This window comes from Sinocyclocheilus rhinocerous, unplaced genomic scaffold (genome assembly GCF_001515625.1).
Source record: "Sinocyclocheilus rhinocerous isolate Xijiao unplaced genomic scaffold, SAMN03320098_v1.1 scaffold1508, whole genome shotgun sequence".
Lineage (NCBI taxonomy): Eukaryota > Metazoa > Chordata > Actinopteri > Cypriniformes > Cyprinidae > Sinocyclocheilus > Sinocyclocheilus rhinocerous.
In genome coordinates, this window is record NW_015660889.1 from 308,526 (window position 1) to 335,821 (window position 27,296).

General features: G+C 36.1%; 3 protein-coding genes across 4 annotated transcripts; 1 reads left to right on the forward strand and 2 right to left on the reverse strand.

The window, feature by feature from the left end:
* The first annotated feature begins 13,620 nt into the window (after positions 1-13,620).
* Positions 13,621-16,661, forward strand: adipoqa (adiponectin, C1Q and collagen domain containing, a). Of its 2 annotated transcripts, none has more exons than XM_016535249.1 (3): positions 13,621-13,697; positions 13,798-14,035; positions 15,537-16,661. In XM_016535249.1, the coding sequence occupies exons 2-3, from the start codon at positions 13,822-13,824 to the stop codon at positions 16,085-16,087; spliced, it is 765 nt and encodes a 254-aa protein (XP_016390735.1). In that variant the 5' UTR covers positions 13,621-13,697; positions 13,798-13,821; the 3' UTR covers positions 16,088-16,661. The 2 variants fall into 2 exon arrangements, with proteins under 2 accessions (XP_016390735.1, XP_016390736.1); XM_016535250.1 differs by having other exon boundaries at positions 13,801-14,035.
* An 892-nt stretch (positions 16,662-17,553) lies between these two features.
* On the reverse strand, positions 17,554-21,605 carry and1 (actinodin1). The gene is made up of 4 exons (XM_016535232.1): positions 21,542-21,605; positions 20,642-20,686; positions 20,372-20,511; positions 17,554-19,023 (listed from the first exon to the last, which is right to left on the reverse strand). Exons 1-4 carry the CDS (start codon positions 21,603-21,605, stop codon positions 17,554-17,556), a joined length of 1,719 nt encoding a protein of 572 aa, XP_016390718.1.
* A 2,801-nt stretch (positions 21,606-24,406) lies between these two features.
* cops9 (COP9 signalosome subunit 9) lies at positions 24,407-27,043 on the reverse strand. Its single transcript, XM_016535252.1, has 3 exons — positions 26,817-27,043; positions 26,339-26,411; positions 24,407-24,570 (listed from the first exon to the last, which is right to left on the reverse strand). The coding sequence occupies exons 1-3, from the start codon at positions 26,877-26,879 to the stop codon at positions 24,533-24,535; spliced, it is 174 nt and encodes a 57-aa protein (XP_016390738.1). The 5' UTR covers positions 26,880-27,043; the 3' UTR covers positions 24,407-24,532.
* Positions 27,044-27,296: the final 253 nt, after the last annotated feature.

Here is a 27,296-nt window from a genome sequence, read left to right on the forward strand (position 1 = left end):
ACTTTAATGTTGTTCACATTCTTCAGAGGAAACAATGTATTTGGAACAACATGCGGTTTAGTAAATAGTGACAGAATTTTCATTTTCAGATGAAGCTATCCCTTTAAATTAAACTTTAAAAACACTGAGTTGTTTGACTTGTAATCTCAGGCTTCTGGTCTTGTGTCCAGTGCTAACTGGCAGCTGGGTAAAATCTGTTTATTCTGGGCTTCTACTTTATTTATATTTCATCACTGACACATCAGCCCTGGCAGTGTCTGCCACATATGCAGTCAGACATGGCAGACGTTGCCCGAAGGGAGAATGCATGCTTTTGACCAAGGCAGCTGTGAGCCTGTCCGCCTGGACGCCCTGTTTCTGGCATAAATAAGGGTTTATATTGTCATCAATCCACATTGTATCTGTAAATCCACAGATGTGTTTGAAGAGATTTCCTTTCAAAAAAAATTATTGAGCTGCCATCTTTGTTTCAGTACAGAGGCTGTTAGACAAATTGGGTTTAAATTTTGTTATGCTACTAAAAGTGTTTTCTTCCCAGCACTGACTGTCATGTCTTCTTTACAGCAGAAAGTCACAGTTGATAAAAAGTTTTTTTAGCATTCGGGCAAGCAGAAGATTTGCTTACCTTCAGTATCCTAGACGCAGTCCACCGTCCCCTAGAAGGCATAGATAGATCACAGCATCTGCTAAAAGATTGACAGCCTCATTTTTTTGTCATCGCTTCTTTGTCCATTCATCACAATCAGCCGCTGACCTTGCTGTAGGGATGGTCATGAAGATGGAGATAAGGGAGGATCGCGTTCATCCATTCTGAGCAGCTCCAGCCTCTCATTCTTATATATTTTTAAAGGTAAATCTACTGTTTGGCTGCTATCCACACAGCAAGCCGTGGCTCCAGGGTAGACCTGTCAGGTCCCGCAACGCCAGCAACTTCACCTGATAAATAGCCAGATGTAGGACTGCACAAGTAATCGAAAATATAATCAAGATTACGATTGCAGCAGCTGCGATTAACTAATTGTGAGAAGTGCCGATTAAAGCATTCTATGTCTGAGCAGCGGTCATTGTAACTAATCCAGGGTTGTGCGTCATTCAGAATTGAATTTAGAATGCATTTTAAGCTCCTAAATTTGAATTGAATTTGTTTGTAGTACACAGAATTTCAATTTGAATGTAAAAAAGTATAATTGAAATCAATTGAATTTCGTATAACTATTTTTTAACTAGAAAAGCAGAGTTTGTCATGACCAACTTGACCAACTTGTCATGATAGATAGATAGATAGATAGATAGAGTCTGAAAATCCTTCAATATACTGCAATAATTTATTATTATTATTATTATTATTATTATATGAAAATGTATTGTTCAAAATAAATTAAGTAGCTATAAAATATTTGTGCAGTGTGCAAATCCTTTCAAATTGTGGTCACATATGCAAAAAGTGTAAAAACAGTGCAATTTTAGTATCATTAATATATTATTATAGTATTTATTAATATTTAAAATTAGCTTTTATTTTCATATTTTAACAAGTTTATTAATTTTAGTTTTAAGTTTTAGTCATTTTGGGACATTTCTATTTAGCTTTTTCTTATGTACTATTATATACTATTATATTAATATTTAACATATTTAATATTTAAAATGAGCTTTTATTTTCATATTGTAATACGTTTTTTATTTATTTATTTATTTTGGGGCATTTCTATTTAGCTTATGTTTTGTTTCAGTAATTTTAGTACAAATTAAACTTTAAATAAAACCTTTAAATAATCTTTATACATAAGCTATAGAAATAAACTTTTATTTCAGTAAGTTGCCAGGAAAACATTTCAACATTTGTTTTAAGTTTAAAAAAAAAAATTTCATCTAATTTCAGCTTTATTTCTGTTAACAAAAATGATTTTGTACTAATGTTAGCAGTAACAACAATGATTATAAACAGTAATTGTGTGTATTTAAGACACAAAAAAATGCTAGCTATTGAAAAATGCGATTTCCAATATACTGTATCATTCCATCACAAAATTATTATTTAAGATGTGCTTTGACGTTGCCCGAAGGGAGAATGCATGCTTTGACCAAGGCAGCTGTGAGCCTGTCCGCCTGGACGCCCTGTTTCTGGCATAAATAAGGGTTTATATTGTCATCAATCCACATTGTATCTGTAAATCCACAGATGTGTTTGAAGAGATTTCCTTTCAAAAAAAATTATTGAGCTGCCATCTTTGTTTCAGTACAGAGGCTGTTAGACAAATTGGGTTTAAATCTTGTTATGCTACTAAAAGTGTTTTCTTCCCAGCACTGACTGTCATGTCTTCTTTACAGCAGAAAGTCACAGTTGATAAAAAGTTTTTTTAGCATTCGGGCAAGCAGAAGATTTGCTTACCTTCAGTATCCTAGACGCAGTCCACCGTCCCCTAGAAGGCATAGATAGATCACAGCATCTGCTAAAAGATTGACAGCCTCATTTTTTTGTCATCGCTTCTTTGTCCATTCATCACAATCAGCCGCTGACCTTGCTGTAGGGATGGTCATGAAGATGGAGATAAGGGAGGATCGCGTTCATCCATTCTGAGCAGCTCCAGCCTCTCATTCTTATATATTTTTAAAGGTAAATCTACTGTTTGGCTGCTATCCACACAGCAGGCCGTGGCTCCAGGGTAGACCTGTCAGGTCCCGCAACGCCAGCAACTTCACCTGATAAATAGCCAGATGTAGGACTGCACAAGTAATCGAAAATATAATCAAGATTACGATTGCAGCAGCTGCGATTAACTAATTGTGAGAAGTGCCGATTAAAGCATTCTATGTCTGAGCAGCGGTCATTGTAACTAATCCAGGGTTGTGCGTCATTCAGAATTGAATTTAGAATGCATTTTAAGCTCCTAAATTTGAATTGAATTTGTTTGTAGTACACAGAATTTCAATTTGAATGTAAAAAAGTATAATTGAAATCAATTGAATTTCGTATAACTATTTTTTAACTAGAAAAGCAGAGTTTGTCATGACCAACTTGACCAACTTGTCATGATAGATAGATAGATAGATAGATAGAGTCTGAAAATCCTTCAATATACTGCAATAATTTATTATTATTATTATTATTATTATTATAACATGAAAATGTATTGTTCAAAATAAATTAAGTAGCTATAAAATATTTGTGCAGTGTGCAAATCCTTTCAAATTGTGGTCACATATGCAAAAAGTGTAAAAACAGTGCAATTTTAGTATCATTAATATATTATTATAGTATTTATTAATATTTAAAATGAGCTTTTATTTTCATATTGTAATACGTTTTTTATTTATTTATTTATTTTGGGGCATTTCTATTTAGCTTATGTTTTGTTTCAGTAATTTTAGTACAAATTAAACTTTAAATAAAACCTTTAAATAATCTTTATACATAAGCTATAGAAATAAACTTTTATTTCAGTAAGTTGCCAGGAAAACATTTCAACATTTGTTTTAAGTTTAAAAAAAAAAATTTCATCTAATTTCAGCTTTATTTCTGTTAACAAAAATGATTTTGTACTAATGTTAGCAGTAACAACAATGATTATAAACAGTAATTGTGTGTATTTAAGACACAAAAAAATGCTAGCTATTGAAAAATGCGATTTCCAATATACTGTATCATTCCATCACAAAATTAATGTATTGTTCAAAATAAATTAAGTAGCTATAAAATATTTGTGCAGTGTGCAAATCCTTTCAAATTGTGGTCACATATGCAAAAAGTGTAAAAACAGTGCAATTTTAGTATCATTAATATATTATTATAGTATTTATTAATATTTAAAATTAGCTTTTATTTTCATATTTTAACAAGTTTATTAATTTTAGTTTTAAGTTTTAGTCATTTTGGGACAGTTCTATTTAGCTTTTTCTTATGTACTATTATATACTATTATATTAATATTTAACATATTTAATATTTAAAATGAGCTTTTATTTTCATATTGTAATACGTTTTTTATTTATTTATTTATTTTGGGGCATTTCTATTTAGCTTATGTTTTGTTTCAGTAATTTTAGTACAAATTAAACTTTAAATAAAACCTTTAAATAATCTTTATACATAAGCTATAGAAATAAACTTTTATTTCAGTAAGTTGCCAGGAAAACATTTCAACATTTGTTTTAAGTTTAAAAAAAAAAATTTCATCTAATTTCAGCTTTATTTCTGTTAACAAAAATGATTTTGTACTAATGTTAGCAGTAACAACAATGATTATAAACAGTAATTGTGTGTATTTAAGACACAAAAAAATGCTAGCTATTGAAAAATGCGATTTCCAATATACTGTATCATTCCATCACAAAATTATTATTTAAGATGTGCTTTAAATATTCAACTATTCTTGTTTTTGTCATAATAAGATGTGTAATTCCACTGCAGAACTTCATCGAGAGAATTCTGCTCTATGATATAATAATACCTACAGACTTATATTTACCCTGCAGTTTATTTCCACTAGGAGATCATCTGATCATGATGAATCAGCTAACAGTATTGCACACAGATGTTCACGTTATCAAGGGAGGTTGTCCAATGAAAGATACTTCGCATTTGTTGTGTTATGTCACGCTCTCAGACGCTTCACTTTGAGCCTGCGATTCCTGAGCGGCTTCAGGCATCAAACCCATCTGTTGTCTGTTGCCAAAAGATTTAATTTGAAAGTTTACTTTGTAACTAAGCTAAAAAATTGATTTCATTCGAGGGACTGGTTGTTCCACATGCAGTACCACAAAATAAAATAAGATAAACAATAAGAACTGTTTAAGCGCTTCCTTTCCTTTGCGCACACTACTAAAAGAAAATAATTAAAGTGACGGGACTCCTGGGATATGAGTGAAACTGTGCGCCTGAAGGCATCTCAATCTCAATCTCTTGAGTTTTATCTGTAATGAAGTACCGTTTCTCCAGAAAAAAAAGATAAGGGAAAGTACACTCTTATTGCAGTGTGCCCTTTCAAATTGTGGTCACATATGCAAAAAGTGTAAAAACAGTGTAATTTTAGTATCATTAATATATTATTATAGTATTTATTAATATTTAAAATGAGCTTTTATTTTCATATTGTAATACGTTTTTTATTTATTTATTTATTTTGGGGCATTTCTATTTAGCTTATGTTTTGTTTCAGTAATTTTAGTACAAATTAAACTTTAAATAAAACCTTTAAATAATCTTTATACATAAGCTATAGAAATAAACTTTTATTTCAGTAAGTTGCCAGGAAAACATTTCAACATTTGTTTTAAGTTTAAAAAAAAAAATTTCATCTAATTTCAGCTTTATTTCTGTTAACAAAAATGATTTTGTACTAATGTTAGCAGTAACAACAATGATTATAAACAGTAATTGTGTGTATTTAAGACACAAAAAAATGCTAGCTATTGAAAAATGCGATTTCCAATATACTGTATCATTCCATCACAAAATTATTATTTAAGATGTGCTTTAAATATTCAACTATTCTTGTTTTTGTCATAATAAGATGTGTAATTCCACTGCAGAACTTCATCGAGAGAATTCTGCTCTATGATATAATAATACCTACAGACTTATATTTACCCTGCAGTTTATTTCCACTAGGAGATCATCTGATCATGATGAATCAGCTAACAGTATTGCACACAGATGTTCACGTTATCAAGGGAGGTTGTCCAATGAAAGATACTTCGCATTTGTTGTGTTATGTCACGCTCTCAGACGCTTCACTTTGAGCCTGCGATTCCTGAGCGGCTTCAGGCATCAAACCCATCTGTTGTCTGTTGCCAAAAGATTTAATTTGAAAGTTTACTTTGTAACTAAGCTAAAAAATTGATTTCATTCGAGGGACTGGTTGTTCCACATGCAGTACCACAAAATAAAATAAGATAAACAATAAGAACTGTTTAAGCGCTTCCTTTCCTTTGCGCACACTACTAAAAGAAAATAATTAAAGTGACGGGACTCCTGGGATATGAGTGAAACTGTGCGCCTGAAGGCATCTCAATCTCAATCTCTTGAGTTTTATCTGTAATGAAGTACCGTTTCTCCAGAAAAAAAAGATAAGGGAAAGTACACTCTTATGGGTGTTCAAAGGAGAACGGAGGTAGAATGACAGATGGACTGAGTGTGTGTCAAAGGTCAAGAAAGTCTGATGGCATCAAGCGAAGAGAGTGTGCACTGTCCTAGGAGAGGATGCTGGAACTTGATTCATCTGTCAAAGAGCAAGTAGTCTCCTGAGACGCTGCTTTCCTCTCTCTTTCTTACACACGCTCAGACCTCAGGCATCTCCACTGCCTAGGAATATTATGGCTGCTCACTATTTAATGTAACTTCTGACAAGTTCGAACGATCAGAGACTAAGACAAATCCCCAGATAACGCCTTTTCCCACTAAATCAATGCAATCTGTGTAGTCTTTGTGGATTAGTTGGTTTAAAACCAATTAACAACATGCATAATGATAATAAACAAACAAGACTAGAATCTTTATTAGGTTGTCTTTTTGTAAAACTGAGGAAGAAATAGCAGCAGATTTTCCCTAATTTCACCAGTGTTGCCAAGTCCGTGTTTGTTTGTTTTCCGCTGAATTGGGCTACTCTTATATTGATGCTGCGGTTTGTTTTTTAGCACACAGGTTGAAACGAAACCTCCCACCCTCCCTGGATCATGATTTCCACTTAGGTAGAACCCCCTGGAAAGAGATTTTGATCCCCCATAGTGCAATTTTAAAGCGATTTTGACTGCCAATTTCCCCCAGAACACGATTGGGGTAGTTTTGAGTACCAATTTGGCTTTTTATGTTATGCAGACCTGGCAACCCTGAATTTCACTCATGTTTTTGAAATGCAAACAAATATAATTCAGATATATAATTCTCTCTGGACTCTAGACTGAATGATCACTAGTGTGTCTATAAATATAGAATGAAATACATATTTCAATATTTATTTTGTAAAAATCAGGACGAAATATATAAGCAATATATATAAGTGTGTGTACTTGTGTTAGTACTTGTAGTGTGTTTGTGTATTATACATTATTATATATGTGACCCTGGACCACAAAACCAGTCATAAGGCTCAATTTTATGAAATTGAGATTTATGCATCATCTGAAAGCTGAATAAATAAGCTTTCCATTGATGTATGGTTTGTATTTGGCTGAGATGCAACTATTTGAAAATCTGGTACTATAAATATTAGAATATTTTTATTCGTTTCCAATCAAGCTATAATTTTGACAAATAATGTGAAAATATTATTTAAATGTGGGTATTTACAATGCCTAAAATTCTACCTATGAGAAATTAGTCTTAACAAAACAAAGAATCTGGACATTAGATTCAAAACATTTAGAAATGTGAGTTCCACCACAAAATAATTATTTAAAATGGAAATGTTTAATTCTATATCATTAAACATTAATTAATAGTTTAAAAAAAAAGTCAAAAGTCAAAGCTGTGTTGCCTAAACATTGAAATGAACAGGGGTCAAATTAAATAGTGAAAATATTTTTAAAAAACTTAATACAAATAATAAATTTGACCTATAAATTTAATACAAATTATTTTAACTATCAGAAACTCTTTGAAAGTTAATTACAAATTATTATTAAATGATAAATGTGGTAAAATCTCCTCTGCCTTGACTGGCTTAGATAAATGACAGTGTATCTGGAGAAGCTAATAAGATAAACACCAAAATAGTTCAAGGCTGACAGCAAAATAAAAGCCATCCATCAAGTGAAGGCTGCTTGGACGACCTGCTGTGGCATCAGAGGAGTGCCATGGGCTGTCTGTACCTGTCCCATCTGTACACAGCCCAGTGTCACACATGCTAAATAACATCTACAAACACTACCTTCATGCTTTAGTTAAATTACTTGAGGTATGCGTGGTTGCATAAGTAATTCTATCTGTCTATCGATTTATACTGTATATATTTTACAGGTGTAGGCATTGTGGTTGCAGTTTGACAGGAAAGTAAAAGTGTATTTGTAAAATGTTCGTGGGGCATCATAAAAAAAATCTAATAATTTTCCAGCTTGTCAATCAGACCATCCCCAGTTACTCTCCTTTATGATGATTCATGTGCTTTAAGGCCAAAGGAAGATCTGCCCATGGCCTCTCATATCCCAGCAATAAAATCCTGGCGGTGAATCCAATGACCCAGCGGTGCTTTTAAAGCAGCATCCGCATCTATCACAGCATGTTCATCTGCTGTGTTTGGAAGTCCTGCACTCAAGACGCCTCTCACCTAATGAACTGTAATAAATATCCCCTAAATACAGAGGAACAGCTCAGAGAATTATAGTGTATTCATTTTCTTCTGCTCTCCAGGGTTTGAATTATGATTCTTCCGAATGATTTTCATAAAAACTTAATATCTGGACTTTGAGAAATGATCTGCCACGCTGCCATAAATCTTCATTAAAAGCCAGCACAGTTGCCATCCTCGTAGTCATATGTTAGGATGACCAGACATCTTTGTTTTCTGGAGACAGTTCCCATTTTTTGTGGCTCGTCCTCAGGTGGAGATGTCCTTTCTCTGAAAATGTCCCCATTTTTACTGTGTCAAAAGAGAAATAATACTTAATGTGCTAGATATTGCACGTGCTTATTATTTAAATTTAAAAAAATACATCATGGCATATATTATGCCATATATTAATAATTTGGTTATTTTATTTTATTTTGTATTCATTAAAAAAATTAATTAAAGGCTATTAGCTGTCTGTCAAGCTGCTAGCACAAAGTCAAGACAGAACATATTATATACAGGGATGTAAATAAAGGCCTCATAGTTATAACCAAAGTCATAGATTTATTTAATTCCAAATTTCAATTATATATTAAGCAAAGAAGTAGTAATATGCCTGGTTTTAATTTCAGAAATGTGGTCATCTTATCATGTGGCTAAGCCTCTCAGATGTATAAAGTTCAGAGGTGATTGTTTGCAGAGACTTTCATGAAGCTAATCATTAGCCGTATGGAAGGTAAACTTACTGAACAGGTTATTTGATCAAACGTTAATTTCACTGGCACACAATGAAATTTCCCTCATTTTCATTATTTCATCCCCATTTGTGATTGAGGGGTCATTCGGCTAGTGTTTATCCAGTAGAGCACTCTGTTTGAGCTAACACCTTAGCTGAGCCATCTTCAATGAGTGAAAGTTAGACTTTGACAGGCTTTGGGAACTTTTCCTCAAACTTCAGCCTGACAACTTTCATCCTCCAATGATATCCATTCAAAGTAACGCTTTCAAACCGTTTATTTTTGAACATGGGACGTCATGAAAACTTATTTTCAACTGTAACTATATATTTTTCCTTCCCGAACGAAGCTGTCATAATCGTAACAAACCCCTCACCGTATTATTCCCCTATTACCTGTATAATCCAATTCCAGAGGGATCCTATTAGAGCTGCAAACAAGCAGCCACGAAATGACTCTATCTGCACATATTGGAAACCTCTGCAGTGCTAAGATAAGCCTATTTGGTTTGCCTTATACCATTCAAGCTGTTCACGGGGCTTTTCCTACTCATACCTTCTGAACCGTAGGGTTGAAACTCAGATTGCTCATTTGTATCCCTGGTAACCAATCCACACTTGTTTACGTTTTGACACTGATTAGTGTAAGTGTGCCCTGAATGATCTCAATGATGGCGTTACCTGCAGAAGCTTGTTACGTGTGCTTGCAGAAGCTGACTGGTTCAATAGAATGAATCTCCTTTAATGTAGTGCTTTCTTGTAAAAATTGAGGTTAATTACTTGCTGTGTAACTTACATTTAGTGCTCCAGTTTTCTCTCCAAGTTTGATCAAATAAAACTTCTGTAGCATAAATGGCTCTAAAATGCTACTCTAAATCTACATTGCTAGTATTTAAATATATTTTATAGTCATTATGGTTTAAAGGTTGATGTGTTTGAAATTAAGTTTTACCAAAAAATTTGGCCATATAATGCAATACAGTGATGATTAAGAAATGTACAAATAAATGTTCCTTAAAAAAATGAATCATATTTAATACATTTTTATGTGATTTTTCTAACTGATGTATGGATAATCAAGTTAAGTTGCTTCAGTCCAGCAAGTGTTCATCTTGCAATATAAAATGTATTCTTATATTTACTTACTAGCAAAGATTTTACAGCAAAATTACACTAAAAGTCCTTTTACTTGCTTAAAAAAATATTAACTATCAATGAGATGACAGAAAACTTATGTAGATTGTGTACAACAGGTTTCAGCAATCATATTCATGATTTAGGGGCCTTTATAGGGTTAATAAACCCCCTGTATATGTATGACTAACCCATTATAAGCAATTATTGAGACAATTTAAATTAATAGGGGTTTTTCTTGCTCTTACAACACCTAATGTGTTCATTCTACTGATAATCGCTTAAACAAACACAGTAGTAGATTGATGTTGTTGATTCAAAGGTGAAATAGGAGGACGATTATTCATAGTCATGGCATTTCCACGAAACAATGTTTAAACAAAATATGTTGGCATTTTATTATCAGCACGAGTAATACAATTAGTCCAGAGAAGTGTCAGGTAGCGCACAGGGAGCTGTGTGAGATGAACACTGACCTTTTACAGCAGAACAGAGATGGGAAGAGCGGAGAATGGAGAACTCCCTTCATATCTAATGGTTTCATGTTTTAATGAAGCGTCTAATTAACTCTGAGAGTCCTTATAAAGACCTGGAGAATTGTGCCAGTAATAGGTATATAATGACATTATCCATTATTATGATAAAATTGCCATGTCCGTTGAGTTCTATTGTGTTAACCTTATCAAAACACGAGGTAGCCTTGACAGTGCTTCAAACAGCAGAATTACATTTAAATATAGTTAAAATAAATAATCTACCAGGACATTAAATCTGTTATTGTTATAGAGAACTGTTTTGTGAATAATGTGGGAATATAGGGGAGAGCGGGGCACAATGTAACACTTTTTGATTTGTGTAAATCGAAATGGGTTTCAGAGTATAATTTTTTTATCCACAGTAATTTTACACTTGTCTAGTACAAATACGTCACTTTGTTTCATAATTACAGTGTATACATTTTTCTTTATTTACCCTCAAAAAATGGAAGTGAAATGTGACAACGTGCCCCATAGGGTGGGGTACATTGTAACATCTGAGGGGCACGCTGTAACATGACCATATGACAGCTTCAAATATTATCTGATCTAATGGAAAAATATACAAGACAAAGTAAAGCTATTAAAAACCATGATGCATTTTGTTTCAGGATTTTTTGATGAAGAGAATGTCAAACAAACAAACAATCAAATCAAATAAAGCATGCTTTCTTAATAAAAGGATTTTTTGATTAATAGAATGTCAAACAAATAAAAAAATAAAATAATGCATGCTTTCTGAATGAAAACCATATATTCATAATTTTATTTTATTCATCTCTATCTTAACCTCTCAGTAGGCCTTTGAGCACTTGAGGCACAGATTATATCAGCCACAAGGTGGCCCCCAATGATTATAATATAGAAGTTCCTCCTGTTCTCATGCTAGCAGCTCTTTGTATTGGTAAATTGTACATTGTAACATCTGAGGGGCACGCTGTAACATGACCATATGACAGCTTCAAATATTATCTGATCTAATGGAAAAATATACAAGACAAACTGAAATATTTTTGTAATAACATTTTTAACTTTTTCAAATAAAATAATGGCGTTTTTTAAGAATTAAAAATAATCTGATTTTGTAGTTTGACAATGAACACATTGCAACCATGCTTGGGACAGCCCACTTAAACGAGCCAAAATGTTTTACATGTCTTGAAATAATAACTTCTGAACATTAAACATTGACTGTCAGTCTTTATTCACTTGTTCCTCATGGTTTCTCATTAAAATTCATTAAAGTAAATAATGTAAATTACATCGCTAATGTCATAGAATAGCACATTGTAACGCAGTGTTACAACGTGCCCCATCTGCGCAACTGGAATTTAAAATTGGTTAGTGTCTTCTGCTATTTAGCTATCTACACTGATAAATAACAGTTTGGAGATTAAAATAATAGCAGATTTGCCTCATTTTAAATGAATACTAAAAACTGAGATGAAAAATTTACTTAAGCCAGAAATGTAATTTTACTATGGTAAAATAAATGTTCAGCGATATCTTCAAAAGATTTTTGAATTTTGGCGCACTTTTTTCTCTATATAGTGTTGAAGAGAAAAGCTCTCACAGTGCACACAGATTGCCCCCTCGAGGACATCGTGTGCGTGCTCCTCGCCCAAACAAACAGCGCATAGATCGTGTGAATCATCGGGTGTCGGGAACCGCTGACACGGATGTACACACTTTCTAAACGCTTCGTTAGTGCTCGCCATAGTAGAAAGAAAAAGCTCTTACTTTGCTTTTTGGAATGCACGCTTCAAACAGACCGGTCAGTGAAGACGAAGAAGAGAATGATGTGCGCTACCGGCGCCTATTTTGTACTAGTCGCGACGGTAGTGACGTCATGGCTGTCGCCGGCCAAACAAGTTGGTGTTTTTTCAATGTAGGCTTCAGACACGGGTCACGACGAGGCGTTCCCCATAGCGACCCCTAGAGGACGCAGTTCGAAGTTCCACGAAAGGGAACCATATATTCATAATTTTATTTTATTCATCTCTATCTTAACCTCTCAGTAGGCCTTTGAGCACTTGAGGCACAGATTATATCAGCCACAAGGTGGCCCCCAATGATTATAATATAGAAGTTCCTCCTGTTCTCATGCTAGCAGCTCTTTGTATTGGTAAATTGTATGAATAGATCACAGACAAAATGGGTCTTAGTAGGATACTAGGCAGTAATTTGCTCCTCTACCTTCCTTAAATAAGCAGATACCCCTAACAATATTCAGAAAGCTTCTAAAGTAATCAGATAATAGCTATTCACACCAAGTGTGCATTAAACTGACTAGCAGGCAGCAGGAATGAATCAACAACAATAAATATACAAAACTCTCACACTGTCTTATCTCAGTGTGATAGTGTGACCGGTTGTTTAATACGAACAGCTGCTTTGCATGTCCAGTCAGATATTTTTAGGAGTGACAAGCACATAAAAAAACTAGCACACAAGATCTCAAAAGGACAACAGCTCAGGCTATCACTCCACACAAAAGACTGTACTGACACACTGTTGATGACCAGGTAGGACAAAACATGCTCGTTTAATCCTAAAATTCTAATCCTGATGTCTTTACTTTTCTAAAAGTTTTTTTTTATTTTTCGCAACAGATTGATCACACAGCTCTTACAATGAAGCCTGCATGGATAGCTGTGCTTTGTGTGCTAATGGCAGCCAGACTGAGTGTCTCTCAGGAGGAGGACACAGAGCTGGCTGAGCAAGACGGGGGGGAACCTTGTGCCCGCTGGATGAGGGGGGGTCCTGGCACTCCAGGATTCGATGGCATCCCCGGGCGGGACGGACGTGATGGGCATGAGGGGGAAAAGGGAGATAATGGAGATCCAGGTGATTTATTTACAGACTGTTAATAGTATTAAAGGGATAGTTCAGCCAAAAATGAAAATTCTGTCATTAATTACGTGACAAGCACATAAAAAAACTAGCACACAAGATCTCAAAAGGACAACAGCTCAGGCTATCACTCCACACAAAAGACTGTACTGACACACTGTTGATGACCAGGTAGGACAAAACATGCTCGTTTAATCCTAAAATTCTAATCCTGATGTCTTTACTTTTACTTTTGTTTACTTTTCTAAAAGTTTTTTTTTTTTTTTCGCAACAGATTGATCACACGGCTCTTACAATGAAGCCTGCATGGATAGCTGTGCTTTGTGTGCTAATGGCAGCCAGACTGAGTGTCTCTCAGGAGGAGGACACAGAGCTGGCTGAGCAAGACGGGAGGGAACCTTGTGCCCGCTGGATGAGGGGTGTTCCTGGCACTCCAGGATTCGATGGCATCCCCGGGCGGGACGGACGTGATGGGCATGAGGGGGAAAAGGGAGATAATGGAGATCCAGGTGATTTATTTACAGACTGTTAATAGTATTAAAGGGATAGTTCAGCCAAAAATGAAAATTCTGTCATTAATTACTCACCCTCATGTCCAAACCCGTAAGACCTTTGATTATCGTCGGAAAACAAATTAAGATATTTTCGATGAAATCCGAGCTTTCTGACCCTGCATAGACAGCAACACAACTGACACGTTCAAGGCTCAGAAGGTAGTAAGGACATTGTTAAAATAGTCCATGTGACATCAGTGGCTCAACCGTAATGTTATGAAACTTAATAAGATTGTTATTTTTGTTTTCTTTGCGCACAAAAAATATACTCGTAGCTTCGTAAAATTACAGTTGAACCAAAGGGAGATAATGGAGATCCAGGTGATTTATTTACAGACTGTTAATAGTATTAAAGGGATAGTTCAGCCAAAAATGAAAATTCTGTCATTAATTACTCACCCTCATGTCCAAACCGTAAGACCTTTGATTATCGTTGGAAAACAAATTAAGATTTTTTCGATGAAATCCGAGCTTTCTGACCCTGCATAGACAGCAACACAACTGACACGTTCAAGGCTCAGAAAGGTAGTAAGGACATTGTTAAAATAGTCTATGTGACATCAGTGGCTCAACCATAATGTTATGAAACTTAATAAGATTGTTATTTTTGTTTTCTTTGCGCACAAAAAATATACTCGTAGCTTCGTAAAATTACAGTTGAACCATTGATGTCACATGGACTATTTTAACAATATCCTTACTACCTTTCTGGGCCTTGAGCGTGTCAGCTGTCTATGCAGGGTCAGAAAGCTCTCGGATTTCATCAAAAATATCTTAATTTGTGTTCCGAAGATGAATGAAGGTCTCACGGGTTTGGAACAACATGAGGGTGCGTAATTAATGACAGAATTTCCATTTTTGGCTGAACTATCCCTTTAAGTGCCCACAAAAAGTATTTGCACACATAAACCACACTTTAATGTTAATATCTAAATTAACGCTAATTGGATTAAGTACAGTTCATCAAAAATCACAGTATGATACATTTTTAAAAATCAGGTAAAAACAATAAACACGTAAAAGTGGCTGTCAAATACATAAGTGTAAATACCCTCAGAGGGTAGTTGAAAAACTGACATAAAATCCATCATAAAATATTTCTGTTTTGGGTTTGTGCGGCTGCCTATGATCATATTTGACCTGCAAATACCGTAATTATAGAAATTGTGTCCATACATTCCACAACACATTGGAGTGTCTGCACTTTTGCAGGCATGTTCATGACCCTAAATGAGAAAAAGTCAGAAAAATTCAAGAAAAACATCATTGGTATTTCCGACAACTAAAAAAAACTAAATTATGTCACCCTCAGCCTAAACTGGAGAAAAAATCTTCAAAAAAAGTTTTGTTTTTTGATTGGCTTACTTTAGTGAATATACCTTTATGGATTCTTCTCAGTTAACAATATAAAAGGTTTGTCTGCAAAAAAAGAAACTATTCAATTATCTTTGTCAAGGCCCCAAAGGACCGAATGGAGAGCCAGGTGAACCAGGGGATGAGGGACCTGCAGGAAAAAGAGGATTTCCCGGAAACCCCGGTCTGAAAGGACAAAGTGGAGAGGGTTCCTTCCCCTACCGCTCTGCTTTTAGCATGGGACTCACAGGTATAACCAGCCCGGCCAGTGGAGCTCCCATCCGCTTCACTAAAACCTTCTACAATGAGCAGCACCACTACGACGACATCTCTGGAAAGTTTCGCTGTGCCATCCCTGGGATCTATTACTTTACATATCATCTTACCATCAATGGGAAGGAGACCAAGGTAGCTATGTTTAAAAACAGCCGGACTGTGGCCTTTACACTTGACCAGTTCCACAGTGGAAATCTGGATCAGGCCTCTGGAGGGGTGGTTTTAAATCTGTCTGCTGGAGATGAGGTTTGGCTACAGTTGTATGATGACATATTTGATGCAGGGATTTATGCAGATATCAACAATGACTCCACCTTCACTGGCTTCCTTTTGACTCCTAAAATCTTAAGCAACCCAATTGACAACCGCAGACGCTGACACTGCCTATGTGGATGTATTTGTATCCACATGTTCACTTAATCTCACGGAACAATCAGTCAGTTTAATGCAGCATGAAGAGATTATTTTGCTGTGTGTGTGTCTGTGTTTGATACTGTCATAAGCCCTGTCATTTTTAGATTTATAGGCCAGATATGTTCATAGGGAGTCTGGCTGCCCACCCACTAAACATGTCACATCTAGCCAACTGGCTTCCTCTCAGTACAGCAGTTGGTGTGCAGTTTAGCATACGTCATCCTCGCTGATATTTTAATCAATGATTAAGGTCAGATACCACCATATGTGCTGAGCTATGACCTTATAATTATATTTTATTTAGATTTGCGACTTGCAATCTTGCAGCAGCTCTTTAATTGCCATTTGTATGCCATAGTTTTTAATGAACCAAAATAGCTTGACAGCTGTTGAGTATTTATATTTATTAATGTTTATTAAAAGTATTCTCAGGCTAATGAAGGTATCTGTGTCACAGCTTGGACTGTGCTCTAGATTTTGAAGAAACATCTTAATTGTGGAGTTTTAACATTTCTCTAAACTCCCAAGACAGTTAACTAAAAAATCCAGCAAATGATGCCACATAAATATGGATTTTTATGCTAATTTGGTGCAGATTATTGTATTATCACTGACTGTTTGTGTGTTAGTAAGTTGAACAGTGAGATAATTAATCAGTTTTTAGTATTGCATTGCTCTGTGAATGACAATACAGTAGGATGGCATAATAATTCACTTGTCTCCAATAAAATGAGCAACAACAGTTTCTACCAGCAGTTTTTTTTTAAATAATGTTATTTGATTGTAATTAATAGAAAAACTGTTTGTTAAATTAGCTAGTTTGTCAGTAGTAATAGTGCATTTGCAAATAAAAAGAACTCAAGATCTTTAAAGCTTTTATTTGAAACATTCAAAGAAAAACATCTTACAAATATGCAAACAAATCACAAAGCATAAATTTGGCAATTTAAAAAAGAATACAAATAAGCAAGGGTCCCAGAAATTCATTAAATATTAACTTGAAGTGTTAATGGGTGGGTGAATTTACAAAGAAAAAGCCAAAATGGGAGAGGTTGCAGTATATTCAAGTACACTATTCACCTTTTACATACTATGTTTTGTGTAATTTTCCCTCCACAAAGATACGAAGAGCTATTTCAAGTGCTCCTCTAGTAGAATATCTCTCCTAGAGATGCTGCAACACACAATCTGATTACATGGGCTTAAAGAATCAGTAAGAAATCATAAGAATCAAATATTTTTTTCCTATACAACTGCTGTCAAACTCCAGAGCTAGGAAATTTCAGCAGCTCTCAAAAATATTGAGTGAACCAAGTGAAATCCTGTGAAAATGCATGTGCACCTTTTCTACAAGTGTGCATTGCAATATTTATCTACAAAAACATGTTCTGTCCTGATCTACTATTCTTGGCATACATTGTCACAGGTATTTATTTATTTCTGTAGTCTCCGTTGTAGGCACGGTGGTCATCCTGACCAGGATACCGACCACCGTATCCTCTCAGGACATCCTGAAAGCTGGTCGCTCCTGGTTCTTGGGGGCCGTATCTGGCATATGGATCCTCTTGTCCGCTCATGTAGGGCTCATATTGCTGCTGGTCATAGCCTGGGGCCTCAGGGTAGGACTCTTCTCTATGCTGAGGGACCTCCTCACGGTGGGATTCCTCCTGGGCTGACTCCTCTTGAGGTGATGGACTGGCGGGTTCGGCCACCTCAGGTTTGTAGCGGCGCAAGCGGCAGTTTCTGTCGTACTCTGGGTCGCAGTCAGGATCAGGTTCGATCACTCCATTCCTGGTTCCATCGACATTCAGGTGGGGCTCGTAGGCTTCAGTTGGGTTGGACGGCTGTCTGTGCACAGCAGGACGGTGCTCGTTTTGGAAACCCAGTGGGAAGCACTCTTCATCATACCCGATGAAACAGTCATATCCCTCCTTGGTCTTCCCTCTGGGTCCCAAAGGATGTTGAGGTTCCTCTGGTTGGTGCCTTGGAGGCTGGAGATGTGTAGGCAGGTGTCTTCGCAGGTCAGCCCCAGCAGATGCATCTCGGTGCATGGCATAAGGGTCGCGACGAGGGCTCGGAGGTGCCCGCATGGCACCGGCTTCAGAGGCGGGCTCATCCTTCAGATCTTCAGGAGCCAGGCTGCCAAACCTTGTGGCTGTCAGAGGGTTGCAGTTATCATCGTAGAGAGGGTTGCAGGGTCTCTCCAAGCCAGAAGAAGGGGCTTCAAGGTTTTGTGAGGATGCCAGAGCAGCAGCATAAGCACAGTATGGGTCAACTCGAGGGTCACAATGGGGATAACGCTGGTACAGACCAGATGGCGCCTTCTGGACCAGATGGGGGACGCAGTGAAGATCGGCCTTAGGGTCACAGCCGAGATGGGCGTAGGATGGGGCTAGGGCAGCAGCGGGCTTGTATCCGTAAGCAGCACGGAGGTGGTACTGAAGACACTCGACATCCTCGGCATCACAGATGCGCAACAGCTCGGACCTCTGCTCGGCTGGCAGGAAGGGTTGCACCAACGGAGAGTAGTAGTAGTAACCAGAACGTGGATCCTTCACCACAGGCGTGTGGATGTAGGCTGGGGCTTTGACTGGGGCAGGTGCAGGGGCTTTGACAGCGGCTGGGGCTGGAGCCATGTATGGGTAATATGAGTATCCCTTCGAGTACAAGCAGTATGGGTCTCTGTAAGGGTCACAAGACTTGACTGGGGCAGGCACTGGTGCCTCAGCTTTGGGTTTGGGTCTGTTGGTGTACGAGGCCACACAATTTGGGTCATCAGACTCGGCACAAGATTTGTAGATGTCGCTAAGGTGCTGCAGGTACAGCTTGTAGGAATGACGTGCCTCAGCCCGATTCTTGTTCTGCAAGTATGCAAGATAGACACGATCCAGCTCTGCAACCTGTAAGATGACAATGAATGATTTTGATTCAGTATGTGGATTATATAACCAACACAAAACACATAAATAACCTCAATCATCCTCAAGATGGTAACTGGTATTGAAATTCTGGGCCAATGTGGTACTGATATATTGTGCATCCTTAAAGTGATAGTTCACCCAAAAAGGAAAATTCTGTCATTAATTACTCACCCTCATGTCGTTCCAAACCCGTAAGACCTTTGTTCATCTTTGGAACACAAATTACTGACCCTGCATAGACAGCAACGCAACTACCACATTCAAGGCCCAGAGATGTAGTAAGGACATCGTTAAAATAGTCCATGTGACATCAATGGTTCAACCTTAATTTTTGGAAGCTAAGAGAATACTTTTTGTGTGCAAAGACAAACAAAAAAAAACTTTATTCAACAATTTCTTCTCTTCCATGTCAGTCTTCGACGCATGTCCACGAGAGTACCACGACGCATGCAGTTGAACCACTGATGTCACATGGACTATTTTAACAATGTCCTTACTACCATTCTGGAGTATGCAAGATAGACACGATCCAGCTCTGCAACCTGTAAGATGACAATGAATGATTTTGATTCAGTATGTGGATTATATAACCAACACAAAACACATAAATAACCTCAATCATCCTCAAGATGGTAACTGGTATTGAAATTCTGGGCCAATGTGGTACTGATATATTGTGCATCCTTAAAGTGATAGTTCACCCAAAAAGGAAAATTCTGTCATTAATTACTCACCCTCATGTCGTTCCAAACCCGTAAGACCTTTGTTCATCTTTGGAACACAAATTACTGACCCTGCATAGACAGCAACGCAACTACCACATTCAAGGCCCAGAGATGTAGTAAGGACATCGTTAAAATAGTCCATGTGACATCAATGGTTCAACCTTAATTTTTGGAAGCTAAGAGAATACTTTTTGTGTGCAAAGACAAACAAAAAAAAACTTTATTCAACAATTTCTTCTCTTCCATGTCAGTCTTCGACGCATGTCCACGAGAGTACCACGACGCATGCAGTTGAACCACTGATGTCACATGGACTATTTTAACAATGTCCTTACTACCATTCTGGTAGTTGCGTTGCTGTCTATGCAGGGTCAGAAAGCTCTCGGATTTCAACAAAAATATCTTGAATGGTGTTCCAAAGATGAACGAAGGTCTTATGGGTTTGGACGACATGAGGGTGAGTACTTAGAATTTGACAGAATTTTCCATTTTTGGGTGAACTATCCCTTTAAGATTAACCTTTGCAACAACTATGAGCAATTCTTATAAGACCTGCAGGTGTGCTGTGTTGTCCTGTTTAGTTTATGATATGCTGTACTCACTCCCTCTTGGTTCCCATTGTCAGTGAAGTATTTGTACCAGCTCCAGAAGTCAGAGTGCTGCTTGTACCAACTGATGTTTCTCCTGTTGCGGATTAGTTTCTTTGAAACTGCTTCAAAGCCTGCCTTTTCATCACTTCCATCTGGCAGAAACATTATGTGTTACGTCACTGTGCATATCTAACATTCAGATTTTATGGTAGATATACAACAGATAAATGAATTGGGACTCCATAAAGAAGCTGACAGAACAGGAGAACAAGCCAAACTTACCATCTCCTTTTAAATGCTGGGTCACAGGGCCAGCCAACAGAAACTCTGTTTGAGAAGAAGAGTAGAGGGGAAAAAATTAGGGGGTCCAAGTCTCAACCAGATGTTGCATTTTTTAAAGACAGAGTCGAAAATGCTTACAGACAGTAAAGGCCCAATGAGCTGAGGGCAGCAGGATGCGGTTTTACAAGTTTTTGGGGGAAGGGAAGGTGGTAATATACAGGGTATTGTAGGAAATTAATCTTCAAACAGCACACATCAGCACTTTGATGCCTGGCAGCAGGGGGCCGCAGTAACCAAGCTCGTCTACAAGCAAAAGCTATAAAATCTACAAAGGAAAGGAACCTCTGAACCTACAGGTGAACCTAATTATCCTAGCGTCAAAAAAAAACGTATGAACTGACACTTTCTCTCTAAAGGTGACGTTTATCTCTGCTGGAATGGGGACGAGTGGATCATGGATGTCTTTACTGTGAGGTGACTGAACGGAAGTTCTCAGTGTCTTGTATGAGGGAGGTAAAGGAAATGTTGCTCTTTCAGAGTGTCAGCAAGTTTATTTTTTATGAGCTTGTAAACTGCTGCCACATCTGGAAACCTGGTGCATTTGAGTTTTGCTGACAACCGTTAATCATTTTACCAGTTGCAGAGCAAAAAACGAAGACCTGGCACTCAGAAACTTGATACCCCCTTGCTTGATACAGGGCTTTTGGGGAAATTTCGCTCAGAAAATACAAAGTCATCGAGTCAAGCAGCTTCTAAATGATCTGGCGTTTTATCATAGAACTAATAAAAATAAAGATTCCTATTTAAATTTTCTAAAAAAAACAAAAAAACAGCTGCAACTGTGAGGAAAACCAAAGAACAATTTTTAACATTAAAAAAATTATAATTTAAAAGTCTCACCTGGTAATAATAATGCTGCTAGCAGCAACACATGGAAGATGGAAGATCCTCTCAAACGAGCCATTCTTAACCTTCCTGACTCCTTTGGATAAACAAAATTATTTATAGGCCTAGCATTTAAATGTAGCATGTATTTTCATATTCATACTTTAACATGATGAACCTCTCAAGATGATAATAATATAGCAAATGAGAATTGTTATAAGAGAGAAATGTAATTTACACGTTCAACAAATAATTTTATGCTCTTTATGCTGTCTTACAATAATCTTGTCAATGTCAGTATTTTGCTTGTGCAGCTTTCAACTTTTTCAAAAAAAAAGTTTGAAATATTTTCTTAAATATAGAACAATTTAAAAATTATCTTACCATCATTTAACTGATCAAAAAAAAGTTCAAATATTTAAGAACTGTTAACATTTGGGGGCCATTTGCATATTGGTAAAAGTAACTATAAGGGTTTTTGAAATGTAGAAATGTGCATTTGCTTTATAATGTCAGTATTTTGCTTGTGCAGCTTTCAACTTTTTCAAACAAAAAGTTTGAAATATTTTCTTAAATATAGAACAATTAAAAAATTATCTTACCATCATTTAACTGTTCAAAAAAAAGTTCAAATGTTTAAGAACTGTTAACATTTGGGGGCCATTTGCATATTGGTAAAAGTAACTATAAGGGTTTTTGAAATGTAGAAATGTGCATTTGCTTTATAATCATACAAATGAAAAGACATACAAAAGGGTTTGAGCTGTGTCTTACCTGTGTTAGGATGTGATGATGTGAACCCGCTGAGGAGAGGCCTTGAAGTTCAGCTCTACAGCTGACCGACTGGAAGAGGAAGGTGAGCTAAGCCCCTCGTGTACTACAGTCTCAACACACCCCTGTACAACGACTGGGCCACTGTTGAGAACCTGGCCACAATTTAAACCCAACCTTGATAATTAAAAACAAAGAGGTGCATCCCATAGGGCCAAGTACATGCTGCTTCCAGCCCTATGATTGGCCTTCTTTGGCCCAGCGAGTCAACCAATCAGATGTTGCATTTATAGACACAGAAACAGGAGAGAAAAGAACATCAACTGTTTTGTGTATAGAAGGTGAAGAAAAAATGCTGAAGGACAAAAATCAGGACATGAAAATTCCCATTTTTGCAGTTGTTTTAGAGCAAATACGTAAAATAATATCACCTGTAATGATTCAGTGTAGGCTATCTTGTGGATTTCTATATCTAAACTAGTGAATGCAATTCAAAATAGTGAATGCAATAAAATATACATCTCAGGTGTATTTAATAAGTTTAGTTTAGTATTGTAGCTTTCAGTTATTAAATGTGTTTTTTGCTTTTTGAGCAAAACATTTTTTTTTTTTTATCTGGTTTTCAGATTTGTTTTTAAAGGAATTGTTCACCCAAAATTCACAGGCCATCCAAAATGTAGATGAGTTTGTTTCTTCTACAGATTTAAAGATTTAAAATGATTTAGCATTACATCACTTGCTCACCAGTGAATCCTCTGCAGTGAATGGGTGCCGCCAGAATGAGAGTCCAAACAGCTGATAAAAGCATCACAATAATCCACAAGTAATGTCAGTAATGCACAAGCTGCATGGTTGTAATAAACAAATCTATCAAGACGTTTTAACTTCAAACCATTACTTCCAGCTAAAATCCTCTATCCATAATATTGCTTTCTCCAGTGAAAAATCATTTTGTCTGAATCAGGAGAGAAATATGCACAGATCAAGCACTGTTTACAGACCAAAACAGCCCTAAACAAATATGTCGGTGGATTTTGATGTGAGGGGGCAATGGAGGATGGACTTTTTCACTGGAGGGAGTGTTATTATGAATAATAGACTTTCAAATTGAAGTGTTTTAATGATGAGTTTGTTTCTTGTAAATGTGCAGCTTATCGTTTCACAATGCATCAATTGATGGACTGGAGTCATGTCGATTGCTTTTGGATTGCGATGTTTTTATCAGCTGTTTGAACTCTCATTCTGACGGCACCCATTCACTTCAGAGGATCCATTGGTGAGCAAATGATGAAACGCCAAAATACTCCAAATCTGTTCCAAAATGAGGAACAAACTCATATAAATCTTGATGGCCTGAGAGTGAGTACATTCAGCAAATTTAAATTTTTTGGGGGAGAACTGTTTCTTTCAGTTGAGTATGCTTGCAGGTTACCTTTAAGTCCATATAATAACACAACTTCAGGGTTGCCATCAACAGCTGGAAATGTACTACACGTGTCTTTACATCGGGGGAGGACGTGCCCATAAAAGTTTTGTCTGGACCCTGTAAATTCAAGTGACGGTGCTTGTTATCTTCAACTAACAGAATAACGGAGACTAAACAAATCTAGTGGATATTGTGTCAGAGTAAATGCACTGAACCCTCAACTGCAGCAAACAGGGCAAAAACCTTAGGGGGAATTATTTCATACGCACATCTGCCAAGCACCAGCACAATCCATCATCCAACAACTGCGCAGAATGGCATTACAAGTGATCATTCTCAATTAAAACCCTGTTTGTGATGCAGCAATACAGATTAGGAATTAATGTATGCCTTTTTTAATTATCTGACGTGAATGATAACAGATTATGATGTCTGTTCAGATAAATCTTGGAGAAAAAATATTATGTCAATGTCAGAGTGTAAAACATCTGTGCTTTATGTTAAAAGTGGATTGCACATGTAATTATGCACCCTTACAGGTGTTCAGGAATGTGCAAAAACCTACAATCAGGGCTAGAAACAGATTTCAGCCTAGGGAAAAACGTTTATAATAACTCCAACTTTTGACTCGGAATGTCTGGGGTTTTTAAAATGTGGAAACATCTGGAAAAAGGAAGACTTTGTATTGCACAATAGTTTATTATTCAACTGAGAGTTAACAATGCAACATCACTCTTAAAGTGAAGAAAGAAAAACACTTAAAATGTACAACATTTTATACAATGGAGAAATCCTATCTGTCCTCTTCATCACTGAATATCATCGTCATCAAACAGGTCTTCAAAATCTGTGGAGAAAAAAAAAAAGCATTAAAAAAAAATTTTTTTTGTACCTATACATACAGTACTTTTGATATAGCAAAATAAACCAGAATATGTAGAAGCTTTTTTAAATAATAATTTGAACAAATACCTCATCTAAAACATGCTGTTCTCAGTAAAATGAGGGTATGAGCTCTTATCGGGGTCTCTGGGTTCTTTTCCATTTCCAAAAGGGCCCCCTGATAAAAACGCCCCTGAATGACACGTGTTCAGCTACTTCAAGCGCTGCAGATGGATATAGAGCCTCTAAAGAGGGAAGACCTGCTGCGCTGGAGCCAATGAAGCCCAATAAAGTGCTTTACATGGGCTCAGCTTCATACCTCCTTTACTCTTTACTGCCCGTTTTTAGGTCATCCTGTGCCAAGCTCAAACTACCTTTACTATTGCGGAAAAGTGTAAAGAAAATTGTAAAGAGTCTGCATGCTAAAGCACTTTGCAGTATTCTGTTGCCAAGCAAACAAATAAAAACAGCAACTTGAAAAAATGTTTTTAAAAATAATTTTGCATAGAAATATATATACACACACACTGACAGTCAAAAGTTTGGAATAAATTATATTTTTTATGTTTTTAAGTGTCTTCTGCTCACCAAGGCTGCATTTATTCGATCAAAAACACTGCAAAATAATAACTGTTTTTATTTGAATACATTTTAAAATGTAATTTAATCCAATGATGCAAAGCAGAATTGTTTCAGCATCATTACTTCAGTCTTCAGTGTCACATGATCCTCTGGAAATCATTCTAATCTGCTGATTTGCTGCTCAAAACGTTTCTTCTTGTTGAAAACAGTTGTGCTGCTTCATATTTTTGTGGAAATCAATACTTTTAAGCAAGAATGCATTCAATTGGTCAAAACTGACAATAAAGACATTTATAATGTACATAATATTTTCATTTTATTTTTCTTTGAGCTTTCTATTCATCAAAGAATCTTAAAAATGTATGCGAGTTTCCACAAAAATATGAAGCAGATTTTAACTGCTGAACTGGATGATTCTACTGTTTTCAACATTGATAATAATAATATATTTTATTTTATTTATTTATTTTATTTTTCATTTAGCAGACGCTTTTACCCAAAGCGACTTACAAATGAGTTCAATGGAAGCAATCAAAATCAACAACAGAGCAATGATATGCAAGTGCTATAACAAGTCTCAGTTAGCTTAACGCAGTACACGTAGCAAGGTTTTTTTTAAATAATATAATAAATAAAAAGAAAACAGATAGAATAGAAAAAGAATAGAGCAAGCTAGTGTTAGAGGTCTTTTTAGCTTGTGTTAATTGTATAATAATTTTTTTATTAATTATATGTTTCTTGAGCAGCAAATCAGCAAAAAGAAAATTCAGCTTTGCCATCACAGAAATAAATTACATTTTAAAATACATTAAAATTATAATAATGAGCATTATAGACTTATTTAAAAAACATTAAAAATCTTAATTATTCCAGTAATTACATAATTTCCACCTAGAATTTAAAAATAGACATTTCCGGCCTAGAAAAGTAAATAAATCTGGGGGGGGGGGGAAGAATGAAATTTGGATGTTTTGCTCTTTGAAGGAGCTCTTTGAAGTATTTTATCTGTATATACAAATTAAAATATTTCCTAAGAATTTTCATTAAAAAAAAATTTATAAGAAAATCCAGTAATGACAAACCATTAGAAAGGTCAAGGAAAGTAACTGATCGATGTACTGTACAGCATCAAATAACTTTGTGAGTCTCACCGTTGAAAAAGTCTGAATGTACGGCCTTCTCATTGGCGGCCAGATCCATCAGCAGTCCACTGCTGCCCCCTGCCTTTCAACACACAGCACTACAGCATCACTACAGCACCATTATAATAGCTCAACAGCCATGTCAGACATTTACTCTTTCACTTATTTTAAGCGAACAAAGGCATACTGTTTTAGAACAAATATTACGCCATATATATTTACTTAACAATTACTGAATAAACACTATTGGGATAATATATGCATTTGAGGAAAATGCGCTTTTGTTAACTTACTGTATAGAAGGAAGATTAATAGCTACCGTTACCGTGGAAAGTTAAGTTACGCTGTTTATACAAATTTACTTGAAATTATACATAAATCTGTTCGTTTACATATATATGATATTTTTAAGTGTATGTAAACTTAAATATAGACGTTTTCAAATGGCTAATTAGACCATCGTACAGAAACATGTGTAAACACCAACCTCATCCAGGTCCACATACGGACCAGCTCCCTCGGGAAACATTTCATCAACTGCTGGCTTCATAACTTCAGCGCGAGTACTTAAAAGTCAGCGGTAAACAAATTTTAAAATTATGTATTTTTCAGCCCACTGTCACATTCACCAAAACAAACGCTTCCCTCTGTTTCCGGTGCTGTTTCGTTTGTTCTTCTTCTTCTTCTCCTTCTTTTGGAGTTTTATGGCGGTTGGCAAACAAACGATAGGTGCATTCCCGCCACCTACTAGGCTGGAGTGTGGACCATTGATGGAATAGAAAGATCTAAATAAATAAAAATAAATAAAAAAATGAAACCCTTCTAAATCCTGTTAAACAGACCTACTTTTTTAAAAGAATGTCATTAAAGCATTATATATTTTATAATGATTCAAGCCATTATTCAACAAAGTTTTAAGTGTAATATTTTCTATCCCTATTTCTTTTTATTCTTCCAACAGAAATGC